Source organism: Leopardus geoffroyi, chromosome A2 (genome assembly GCF_018350155.1).
Source record: "Leopardus geoffroyi isolate Oge1 chromosome A2, O.geoffroyi_Oge1_pat1.0, whole genome shotgun sequence".
Lineage (NCBI taxonomy): Eukaryota > Metazoa > Chordata > Mammalia > Carnivora > Felidae > Leopardus > Leopardus geoffroyi.
Window position 1 is genome coordinate 6,821,513 of NC_059331.1, and position 13,061 is coordinate 6,834,573.

Here is a 13,061-nt window from a genome sequence, read left to right on the forward strand (position 1 = left end):
GGGTTTGAGCCCCACATTGGGCTCTGGGCTGACAGTTCAGAGCCTGGAGCCTATTTCAGATTCTGTGTCTCCCTCTCTCTGGCCCTCCCCCGTTCATGCTCTGTCTCTCTGTCTCAAAAATAAATAAATGTTAAAAAAAATTAAAATAAAAAAAAAGAATCCACTGGAATAAAACAAAGTGAACATCATCCACTGACCTTTATGTATATGTCTGTGAATAGAAAACATCCAGGAAGATCCACAACAAAGTGTTGTGGCCACCCCAGTACATGATGAAGGGAAGGTTTTCACTTCTTCCTAAACATGCCTCAGTATCGTCTGGATGTTTCTCAGCAAGCATGCACTACTTTGGTAAATTAATTCATCCTTTCAACAAATATTTATCAAACATCTGCTATGAGCTGGTGTTCTGGAGACAGCTCGTCCCAGCTCACAAGAGCGATTATCGAATTGTCAGTTTTGTGAGTGAAGATTTTAATTAATTTTGTATTATTATATTATTTTATTTTTGAGAGAGAGAAGGCGCAAGTGAGCAAGCTGCAGAGAGAGAGAGGGAGAGAGAGAGTCCCATGAGCGGCAGAGAGAGAAAGAGGGATGGAGAGAGAGAAATCGTGCTCACCTAAAGCAGGGCTTGAACTCACAAACCGTGAGATCATGACCTGAGCCAAAGTCAGATGCTTAACCAACTGAGCCACCCAGGTGTCTTATTTTTTGATTTTTTGAGAGGGGGGGTGGAGCGGCAGAATCAGAGAGAGAGGGAGAGAATCCTACGCAGGCTCCATGCCCACTGCAGAGCCCAACGCTGGGCATGATCCCACCACGGTGAGATCATGACCTGAGCTGAAAGCAAGAGTCAGATGCTTCACCAACGGAGCCACACAGGTGTCCCTGTGAGTGAAGTTTTTAAATATAGGCATCATTAAAAAATAAATTATATAAACTTATAATGAAATATAGTCTATTAAAAAGAAAAGTAATAAATAAATACTCAAAACTCATCACTTCCCACATTTTGCCACTGTATGTTGTTACTACATGTTGCTGTTACATGACCCTGATGTTAAGTCTATATTGGACGTTTATGGTGCGAATTCCATGCTCCTGCATAGCCGTTTCCACCCCCACATTCAGTGGTGTCACAATGGTCATGCGAAATCAGCCAGGGACGGTAATATTTAAACCACGGGAACTAGAAATCAGGATCCCTCCCCAATGCCCCAAGAACTAGCTGTTAAGCCTTTACCAGCACCCCTGGCCTGGGTCCAGCTCTCCCTGCTGGTGTTACAGGAGGAAGCAAGACAGCATTCCTGTCCTCCAGAGGCTTACACTTTGCAGAGAGCAAAACCCACAAGCACCTATGCACCTATGTTCTTTGCAGGTTTAAAGCTAAATTAACATATTTAGAAATTTCTAAGTCACCTGTCTTGTAGACTCTATTGGCATTTTTACCAGCTTCCCAGACAAAGCCAGTGCCATTTCTGGCCTCCGTGTGCACCGTCGCCCGAAATGCCCTTTCCGTGTGCCCGCCCCTCCCCGTTTCAGCTGGCTAACCCAGCTCAGGGGACAATCTTTCCAGAAAGCCTTCTCTGCCTCCTCTCCCCGTGACCCCCCCCCCCCACCGCATTCAGGCTGGGCTGAGGGACCCCTACTGCACAGGCCATGGGCACCGCTCCCAACAGGGCCCTGTTTATCCCTAGCACGTTCTCCGGGACCTCATGGGTGCTCTGTAAAGGAATGAATGAGGCCTGTCTCACACACCACACTTTTCATTTGCTCAGGCCCAGACAGACATTACCAATTAGTCTTGCTGGATTTTATTCCCACAAGAGGAGAAAATTCATTAACCACATGGTGTTTGCTGGAGACTTTAGGCTCCCAAGGCTTTTGAGGAAGGGGGTCCGCTCTAGAATCTTCGCCCTCATCCCCAAAGCCCACAAACCACAACCTCCTGCTGCCCTTAAGGTGTCCCCTAACTTCCTGCTTCCAGGCACCTGTTAGATTCACCACTGGTCTCCGTGGAAATCAGCCTGAGGCCAAATAAGGGAATAACCACAGATTTTCTGAATCGCCCTCCCCAAACCTGTGCATCTTTAAGGACATAAGCAGCAACATGTACCCCTAGAAAACTGACAGAGGGGGTTCATCAGTAATAATAACGATAATTGAGTACTTTTGGTTGCCATATGCTGCCCTAAACCCTCCACATGCCTTGTCGTGTTTAATCATCTAATACTCCAACGAGGCAGAAAAGATTATCACCATTTCCCCATTTTATAGAGGGAAAACCAAAGCATACAGAGGTAAGGACTTTGCCCAAGGTGACCCGGCTAGCAAGGAGCAGTTCTGGGATTTTAGTTCAGGCAGCTGAAGCCCAGAGTCTGCCCTGAAAAACCACTGAAATGTCACAAGTTCTACGGCCGTGCATTTCTCCAGGGAGGAGGCTCCTGGCTGCCGCTGTCTGATTCTCAGTAGGGTCTAGGACACTCTCTGCACCCCCCCCCCCACTGTCCCACTGTCCTTCCCTCCCAAAGCCTGGGGAGGGGGCTGCACACCTTACTGCTAATCAGCTAAGCAGCACCATGCACATTGTGTCCTAGGGAACCCCACTCTGTTCTAAAGGAAAAGCTTCTTCCCTTTCCTGCACCTTTTGTCCCTGGAGGACATTCCTTAGGTTTGCCAAAACCTTTTTTTTTTTTCTTTTTAATTAATTTATTTAAGGGGTGGGTGTCTGGGGGGCTGTCAGGTAAGCGTCCGACTTCAGCTCAGGTCATGATCTCACGGTTCGTGCGTTCAAGCCTTGCATCAGGCTCTGTGCTGACGGCTCAGAGCCTAGAGCCTGCTTCAGATTCTGTGTCTCCCTCTCTCTCTGCCCCTCCCCTGCTCATGCTCTGTCTCTCAAAAATAAATAAACGTTAAAAAAATTTTTAAAATTTATTTACATTCAAGTTAGTTAACATACAGTGATTCATCGCTTACATAGGACACCCAGGGCTCATCCCAACAAGCGCCCTCCTGATGCCCATCACCCATTTAGCTCATCCCCCCACCCACCTCCCCTCCAGCAACCCTCAGTTTGTTCTCTAACCCTCTCCTGATAGTTGAAACCTATTCATAGACTTTGAGGAAGCCTCAGCCCCTTCCCTGACCCCAAGGTAGCAAGTGAAAGCCTGTCAACGGTGAATACTGACTGTTCTTTAGGTCTGTGGGGCACTGGGGACAGAAACCAGCAGGACAGACTGTGGGATCCCTTCCTCAATGACATCAGACCTACCAGGGAAATCTGATCTCATTCAACTTGTTCAACAAATCCGGTGTTAATGACACCTGAGATCTGCATTCTGCTGGGGAGGGGGTTTCCATAGGGAAGGAGGTCTTTACAGCTCAGGCTTTGAAAAGGGTGGGGGCGGGGGAGTGGTGAGCTGTTTCCAACTCCCTGCGGGGAGCTCAGGTCGGGGAGGGGGCGGGGTACCAGATTCACTTTTTTTTTTTTTTAATTTTTTTTTTCAACGTTTATTTATTTTTGGGACAGAGAGAGACAGAGCATGAACAGGGGAGGGGCAGAGAGAGAGGGAGACACAGAATCAGAAACAGGCTCCAGGCTCTGAGCCATCAGCCCAGAGCCCGACGCGGGGCTCGAACTCACGGACGGCGAGATCGTGACCTGGCTGAAGTCGGACGCTTAACCGACTGCGCCACCCAGGCGCCCCCAGATTCACTTTCTAAAGGACAGGTCTTCCAGCTTTCACTCCGCCCCCACCCAGCTGGCTCTGACCCCAGCCAGGGTGGAAACTCCACTGACCCATTATTTAACTGTGTTAACATGGTCCAATCTCTATACGCAGTGATTCCTAGAATGGGCCAGCCTGCTGTCACCTCAGGGCCTTTGAGCTGGCTGTCCCTGTGCCCATCCAAATGGGCCCACCCTTCACCTTTGCAATGAGTAATTGAATGCCACCTTCTCAGTGAGGCCTTCCCTAACTACTTAGTTTCAACTAGAGTCCTGTGGGGGCACCTGGGTGGTTCAGTCGGTTTAGCTTCTGTCAGACTTCAGCTCAGGTCATGACCTCATGCTTTGGTTCATGAGTTTGAGTCCTGCAGCAGGTTCTGTGCTCACAGCTCAGAACCTGGAGCCTGCTCCTGATTCTGTGTCTCCCTCTCTCTCTGTGTTCCTCCCCCACTCAAACTCCCTCTCTCTTCCCAAAATAAATACACATTTAAAAAAGTTTTTTGGGGGGCACCTGGGTGGCTCAGTGTTTGAGCATCCGACTTTGGCTCAGGTCACAATCTCATGGTCCGTGAGTTCGAGCCCCACGTTGGGCCCTGTGCTGACAGCTCAGAGCCTGGAGCCTGCTTCGGATTCTGTGCCTCCTTCTCTCTCTGCCCCTCCCCTGCTTACTTTCTGTCTCTCTCTCTCTCTCCCAAAAATAAATGAACATTAAAAAAATTTTTTTAAAGAAAAAAATGTTTTGTAACTCTGTGAGCTGACAGATGTTAACTAGACTGATTGTAGCGATCGTTTTGCAATATCTACAAATATCGTAACGTGTGGTACACCTGAAACTGATATAATGTTGTAAGTCAATTATATCTCAATAGAAAAAATAATGAAAAACCCTCCAATCCTGTCTGTGTGAAACTCGTACACGAAAGCCGGTAGCAGCATTATTCATAACAGCCAAAAAGTGGAAACAACTGATGAATGCATAGACAAAATGTGGTGTCTCTGCCCATATATCCAATATGAGGGAATATTACTTGGCCACCTAAAGGAATAAAGTATTGATCTATGCTCCGACACTGATGAGCCTTGAAAACTACGCTTGGTGGGGCGCCTGGGTGGCGCAGTCGGTTGGGCGTCCGACTTCAGCCAGGTCACGATCTCGCGTCCGTGAGTTCGAGCCCCGCGTCAGGCTCTGGGCTGATGGCTCAGAGCCTGGAGCCTGTTTCCGATTCTGTGTCTCCCTCTCTCTCTGCCCCTCCCCCGTTCATGCTCTGTCTCTCTCTGTCCCAAAAATAAATAAACGTTGAAAAAAAAATTAAAAAAAGAAAACTACGCTTGGTGACAGGAGCCAGTCACATAGACCACACACTCTACATTCCGGTATGCAAAATGTCCAGAATCAGCAAAGCTGTCGAGACGAAAAATAGATTAGTGGTTGTTTAGGGCTGGGGGTTAAGGAGTAGGGGTGAAATGGGGTATGAGGACTGCGATTAAGTATGATGGTTCTTTTGGGGTGATGAAAATGTTAAAAAAAAATGTTTAATGTTTATATATCTTTGAGAGAGAGAGTGGGGGAGGGGCGGGGGGGGGGACAGAAGATGGAAAGTGAGCTGAGCTGTCAGCACAGAGCCTGACGCGGAGCTGGAAATCACGAACCGCGAGATCATGACCTGAGCTGGAGTCAGACGCTTAACCGACCAAGCCACCCAGGCACCGCCCCCCCCACCTTTTTAAAAAAAAAAATTTTTTTTAATGTTTTAAAATTGATTGTGAACCTTGAAAACCACTGAATTACATACTTTGTTTTTTTCATTTTCACCATTGAAATGGGTAAATGTATGATATATGAATTATATCTCAATAAAGCTGTTAAAAAGAAAACTGTAATATACCCCTCCACCCTTACCCATATTCTGTTCTTCAAATAAATGTGATCTCCCATCTTCCTTGATGTGCTTATTAATTCTATTCATGGACTCTGATACTAGAATGCTAGCTCCTGAAGGGCAGAGATTGGCAGGCCACCAATTAATCCATTGTATCCCCAGGCCTGAGACTTGCTAGGGACATCATAGGCACCCAAGGGATATCTGCGAAGGGAATGTTAAGCGTCCTAAACTTCCAAGAGTTCTGTCAATATTGTCTCTCTGCCTACCCCTTGGCCTTCTTCTCTAATCCCGCCTTGATCCTGCCCCTCAGGTGAAGTAGACCTACATCCCACCTGTCCCAAGTCTGCCTTTGAACTTGGGACTCCATACACACATGCTGTTTTTCTTGTTTTATTTTTTTTAATTTTTTTTTCAACGTTTATTTATTTTTGGGACAGAGAGAGACAGAGCATGAACGGGGGAGGGGCAGAGAGAGAGGGAGACACAGAATCGGAAACAGGCTCCAGGCTCTGAGCCATCAGCCCAGAGCCTGATGCGGGGCTCGAACTCACGGACCGCGAGATCGTGACCTGGCTGAAGTCGGACGCTTAACCGACTGCGCCACCCAGGCGCCCCTTTCTTGTTTTATTTTTGATCACAGTTGCGGTACCTTTCTCTCTCTCTCCCCCCACCACCTCTGTCTTTCTCTCCCTGCCTCAGAAAGAACAAAGGCCTGTGGACCTTCCCCCCCGCTTTTGGGCCCCAGACAGCCTCACTCCTGGGTGGGGTGGGAAAAGAGAGCAAAGATTCAGTGAGTCCTGGGGGTGGGATGGATGGGGAATTTGAAACAACTAAGGCCACTCTCCTAATGCACTCTTGGGATGCCTTCAGGAAGCCGCGGGTTTGTGGCTTCCCTGTGGTGACGGGGCTGAGGTGGGGGTCAGGAACCAGGATTAGCAGGAGGTCTGTGCCTGGTACAGAGAGGCTCCCTGTAAAATTCAGTTCTTGCCCAGGTGGGAGGATGAGGCATCCCAGCTGGGTGTCTCTGCTGCCCCCGTGTGTTTTACATTGGAACTGCATGATTTCAGTGTCCAGATGGGGGCAACGCCCACCTTTGAGAAGTTCATCAACATCCCATGAACTGGACTGTGGGCAGATCGCCTGGAAAGGCAGCAGCTGGGAGGACGTTGGTGGGTCAGGCGGCCTCTAAGATGGCTAGGGTCCCAAAGACTCCTGCCCCATGGCATTCACGCCTGTGTAATACCCTCTCCTCAAACGTGGGCTGGACGTGCAACTTACTTCCAACACATGCAATACAGCAAAAATGAGAAGAAGTCATTCTGCATTAGGTTATAGAGACTGTGACTTCCATCTTGTTCGTATTGTACTCGTTCTTACTCATCCTCCCTCATCCTTGCTCCCTCCACCCCTCCCTCTCTCCTTCCCTATTGCTTCTCCCTGCTGCTCCCTCCCTCTTTCTTCCACTCTTTCTCTGTCTCTCCCTCCTTCCCTCTCCCCTTCCCTCGGTTTCTCTCTCCTTCTCTGTCTCTCTGCCTGTCTCTCTCTCGCTCTCAGTCTCTTTCTGTCTCCCTTTCAGTCTCTCCCCCTCTGTTTCTCTCTCTCTCTCTCTCACTCCACTATGGAGAGATCCAAATGTCCAGGAACTGCTGTCTTTGATCAGTGAGGAACGGAGATCCGCTCAGAGTGACGGTGGAACCAGATCCTCTGATCCAGTCAAGACAGGACAGGACCACAGTCCCCACTGACATTGTGGCTACTGCCCTATCAGAGACCCTGAGCCAAGTCACTGAGCTAAGCCACTCCCAATTTCCTGACCCACAGAAATCACAGGATAATAACTGTTGGTTGTTTGAAGCCAAGTTATATGATGCTTGTAGGATTTTGTTCCTGAAAATCTAATTTGTTTAGACAAATCTAGATACATTTTTAAAACATAAACATCTCCTTAAAACTGAATACCAACTTGTTCCTGACTTTGTGTGTCCAGTTCCCCTCTTCTGACACACTATTCCCACCTTCTTCATGGGAATACATTCTTCTTGGCCTGATTCAGGTCTAAGCTCAGAAGTCATCTTCACAGAGACAGAATGCCCTCAGAAATGCCCATATTAAAATACCCCCCTCGGGGCGCCTGGGTGGCGCAGTCGGTTGAGCGTCCGACTTCAGCCAGGTCGCGATCTCGCGGTCCGTGAGTTCGAGCCCCGCGTCGGGCTCTGGGCTGATGGCTCGGAGCCTGGAGCCTGTTTCCGATTCTGTGTCTCCCTCTCTCTCTGCACCTCCCCCGTTCATGCTCTGTCTCTCTCTGTCCCAAAAATAAATAAACGTTGAAAAAAAAATTAAAAAAAAAAATAAAATAAAATAAAATACCCCCCTCATCTGTCTCTGTCACATGCCCTCCATTATACCTCTGAAGTCCTTCTCACCATTGGTAATTATCTGGCACATTGATTATTTCTTTGTTTATTATTTTCTCTGCTGAAATGGGAATGGTTGCTTTGTTTTCTAGTGTTTAATTTTATTTAAAAAATCATTTCGGTAAAATTAACTTTTTTTCTGGTGCATGGTTCTTGGAATTTCATCCCATGTATAGATTTTTGGGGTCTGGGGAAATAGAACACCATTTAAAGTTTTTCATACCTTCAAAGCCATTGCTCTGATATCAGGATACAGAACAGTTCCACTCCTTAAAAATATCCTTTGTACTAAACCTTGCAGTCATAGGAAATGGCTTTTTTTTTTTCTGTCTTGCTTACTGCTCTATTGCCCATGCTTAGAATAACAGCTGGTACAAAGGCCACTTGGTAAATATTTGTTGAATGAATTAATTAAACACATGTTGATGCCAGGAAATGTTGGAAGTTGATATTGTCAGGACTACCAGGATAAATCTCTCCTGGAGGTGAGGCCTTAACTTTTTAACATAAAACAAGACAGAGGTAGTTTGGCTGACAGAACCTTAAGACGTTTTTATTGGCACCAGGCATTCCCCTTTGCATCCGTTCTCCCAACCATCACTGTAACCACTTGCATGCATATGGCAGGAGGAGGGAGGGGATCTACAAGGAGAGAGAGCTGTGGTTCAGCCATCACCTAGTTTTTGGTTATTCCAGAAAATCCCTGACCAGAATGATGGGTTGCCCAATGCAAACTCCAATATCCTTAAGTTCTGAGTTTTCTTCACCACAGTATTCCCAGAAAGCATCATCTTTCCAGCCTACAACAGGGCCAGGCCTGGTGGTCTGTTTGTTCAACAGAGAAAGTCTAATGTAATTCTCTTGGAAGGAAAGTAACATAAGCAAACTAGATGTGTGATTATTCAAAGTCATTCCACTTAAGATAACGTCAGCCTTTTAGCACCGCTTGAAAAATGTTGGCCCCATTCACTGCTCAGTCAGCCCAGAAACAGAGCCCAAAGTCACTGCTCATTCCATTTTTGTTGTAATCTCCGTATAAAGACTAGAACTACTTCACAATAGACGTAAATGAGACATATTGCTTTCATAGGGGCTATAGAATGGAGAAATGAGATAGTGCAAAGGAACATGATAACGAGATACAAGGAAAACTAGAAACCTAGCTCTCACTTCTGTTGTAAGCAGTGTGACCACTCATATGCATTCCGCAGGCATATATATGGTGGTGGAGATATGCCTTAGCTTCCTTCTGGCTTAGACATTCATGATTCAATTGATTGGCATTTTTCTCTTTGAAAGACTTATACCATTCCTCATCTCCTTAATGCATGGTCTGAATTTTTTCCCTTGTGACTTGTGCAACTTTTATCTAGCTCATGCCATCTTTTTCCTCCAGAAGACAGAATAAGAGTGAAGGACAGAGGGGGCATGATTCATTCACATGCTCCCTGACTTTGGTCCCTGGAAGTTAATTAACTGCCTGCTTCTCTGGAAAAAGCAAAACTCTTGAGTTGGTCCCAAAGTCTTTGATCTGGTATGACCCAAGTCATTCACCATAACTGGTTTTTCACTTCAAAAACGTATCTTTCTCTCTCTTTCTCTTGCTCTCTGATCTTTTCACATACTTGGGTTTTTTTTCTTTTTCTGATACTCTTTCTCCTCATATTTGCCTGAAAAACATCATCTTATCCTTTGAGGTGCAGAATCATCTCTCCTAGGAAACCTTCCCTGATTCCCCCTTCCAGACTCTGTTGGGTGTTCCTACTCTGTCCTATCCTTGCCCTCGTGTGCGTATTTCATTCTATTATAGTTAGTTCCCAGTATCTTCTCCCACATGCAACAATAAACTCCACCACTCCATGGCCAGCACCTACATCAAGTCCAGAATACATACTTAAATATCTGTGAAGAGCTAACTTGATTTTGAATCAGGACAAATCCAATCTGGTAGGGCTAGACTGATCTTCCCGGGAAGGCAACATCAGACATATCCAAAAGGACTCTTACTGGTCCCAGTAATTGAGAACATAGTAATAGGGCCATCTTGAAATTTCCTTTTAAAGTTCTGCAATTCAAAATCCAAAGTGGCTGTTCTCCCAAACTGTGCAATTCCATACTTGTGCCCAAGACCCTAGATTTTGAGATCCTACTTCCTGGAAGTTTCCAGGTGTCCTTGTGGTCAGGAAGATGAAGTGATCTTTCTGTTGACAAGCTTCCTCAGGGCCCCCTTCAGATCTCTGTTCCTCAAGCTATAGATAAAGGGGTTCAGCATGGGGGTGACTGTAGTGTACATCACAGCAGAGGCTTTCTCCTTCACAGCTGTGCGGACAGAGGAGGGGCACAGATAGACCCCGATGGTGGTCCCATAGAAGAGAGCAACCACAGAGAGGTGGGAGCTGCAGGTGGAAAAGGCTTTCTTCCTGCCCCCTGCAGAAGGGACTTTCATGATGGCCACAATGATGCGAGCATAGGACGCCAGGATGCAGATAAAAGGCGTGGCTATCACCAGCCCAGCCACAATGAGCACAAAGATCTTGTTCACAGACGTGTCAGTGCAAGAAAGCCTGAGAAGGGGAGTGACGTCACAGAAGTAGTGAGGTAGCTCATTGTTCCCACAGAAAACCAGACGAGCCATCAGGAGGATATGAGTGAGGGAGATGAAGCAGGAAAACACCCATGGGCCACCTGCCAGCAGGCCACAGAGGCGTGGGCTCATGATGGCGGTATAGTGTAAGGGGTGACATATAGCCACAAACCTATCATAAGCCATCACAGCAATCAGGACACTGTCCATGATGCCAAAGAAATGGAAAAAGTACATCTGGGTCAGGCAGCAGGCATAGGAGATTGACTTGCTCCTGATTTGGATGTTCACCAGCATCTTGGGGACTGTGTTGGTGGCCAGGCAGAAATCAACCAAAGACAGGTTAGCTAAGAAGAAGTACATGGGGGTGTGGAGGTGGGAGTCTGAGCTGATGGCAAGGATGATGAGCAGGTTCCCCAGTACTGTGACCACATACATGCAGAGGAACAAAGCAAAGAGGAGGCTCTCCTGCTCTGGAGTTTCTGAAAGCCCCAGGAGGATGAATTCTAATGCGCTGGTTCGGTTCCTTGGTTCCATGGGTATCATTTCTCTGGAGGTGTTGAAAGGAGAAGTTACATGCATACTACAGAAATGATTCTGGAAGATCACGTGAGATTACAACCAATTTCCCATCCAGACTACGTATAACATGTTACATCTTGAACTGTTGATGAAGAGTTTACGGCAACTCATATGTCAAGGTTTGGTAGTAGGACCCTCCCAAGGATATTCTCATTTCAGAGAAAGATTAAGAGTATACCATACATGAAAACTTACTGAAAAAACTACCAAGGGATTTACTTCAGGATAAAACAAATTGAATTAAAAATAAGCAATATCCAGGAAGCAATGAACAGCCAAGCAATTTGTTTATATGCAGAAAAAATAAAATGTTGAATTTTAAGATAATAATAAGGGATGCCTGGGTGGCTCAGTCAGTTAAGCGTCCAACCTCAGCTCAGGTGATGATCTCGTGGTTTGTGGGTTCGAGCCCAGTGTCAGGCTCTGTGCTGACAGCTCAGAACCTGGAGCCTGTTTCAGATTCTGTGTGTGTGTGTGTGTGTGTCTCTCTCTCTGCCCCTCTCCTGCTTGTGCTCTGTCTCTCTCTCTCAAAAATAAATAAACTTAAAAATATTTAAAATCATAATAAGAGGAAGGAGGAGGAGGAGGAGGAGGAAGAGAAGAAAAAAGGAAGAAGAAAATGTATGAAAAGGAAGGAGTAAGATATTAGGTAACGATTATAAATACTCAAGAGGCGGAATTAAAATAACAGTTGAAAGGTCCTTGTATTGAGTGGCAGGAAAAGAGAAATATTGAGTATTTTGGACTTTCTACATGATTTAAGTTTCGGTGTAACCACTAAAATAATGGATACAGAATTTATAATTTGTAAGTTATAGTAGGGACACAACAGAATTGAAGAGATTTTGATCAAACTACTTTAAGTCAGGAAAGGAAATATAAAAAAGTAAAAAAAAATCACAAAATATATAAGTAATTACAAGTGTTAAATGGCTCTGTGTGTGTGTGTGTGTGTGTGTGTGTGTGTGTGTGTGTGCATAAAAACTGAGTGCTTTTGGGGCGCCTGGGTGGCTCAGTCGGTTAAGCGGCCGACTTCGGCTCAGGTCATGATCTCGCGGTCGGTGAGTTCGAGCCCCGCATCGGGCTCTGTACTGACAGCTCAGAGCCTGGAGCCTGTTTCAGATTCTGTGTCTCCCTCTCTCTCTCTGACCCTCCCCTGTTCATGCTCTGTCTCTCTCTGTCTCAAAAATAAATAAACGTTAAAAAAATTAAATTAAAATAAAATAAAATAAAAAACGGAGTGCTTTTTAAAAAAAAATTCAAGTCAGTTAACATACAGTATAGTGTTGGTTTCAGGAGTAGAACCTAGTGATTCATCACTTATGTATAACAGCCAGTGCTCATCCCAACAAGTACCCTCCTTAATGCCCATCACCCACTTAGCCCATCGCCCTCAAACTCCCCTTCAGCAACCCTCAGTTCATTCTCTATATTCAAGAAGTTCCTATGGTTTGCCTCCCTCTGTTTTTATCTTTGTTTATTTTTCATTCCCTTCCCCTATGTTCATCTGTTTTGTTCTTTAAACTCACATACATCATATGATATTTGTCTTTCTCTGACTGACTTATTTCACTTAGCATAATACATTCAAGTTCCAGCCACATTGTTGCAAATGGCAAGATTTCATTCTTTTTGATCACTGAGTAATATTCCATTGTATATGTATGCCACTGTGTATATATATCTTCTTTATCCATTCATCAGTCATGCATAAATGTTTGAATGGCTTTAATCTTTAAAAACAGAAAATCTCAAATTGGACAAAGGAACAAAATTCTATTATCTCATGTGTACAAGAGATATACCTAAACTGTAATGACACAGAAAGGTTGGCTATAAAGGAATAATACAAGTATATGAAGAAATACTAA

The 13,061-nt window shown here is 45.6% G+C and overlaps 1 protein-coding gene across 1 annotated transcript; it reads right to left on the reverse strand.

Moving 5' to 3' along the window:
• Window positions 1–10,203: 10,203 nt before the first annotated feature.
• On the reverse strand, window positions 10,204–11,434 carry LOC123607361 (olfactory receptor 24). The gene has a single exon (XM_045496532.1). The coding sequence runs from the start codon at window positions 11,188–11,190 to the stop codon at window positions 10,204–10,206; it is 987 nt and encodes a 328-aa protein (XP_045352488.1). The 5' UTR covers window positions 11,191–11,434.
• Between the last annotated feature and the right edge of the window lie 1,627 nt (window positions 11,435–13,061).

Bases quoted from the DNA above. Each gene is read 5' to 3' on its own strand.
- LOC123607361 (XM_045496532.1), bottom strand. From the start codon at position 11,190: ATGCATGTAACTTCTCCTTTCAACACCTCCAGAGAAATGATACCCATG.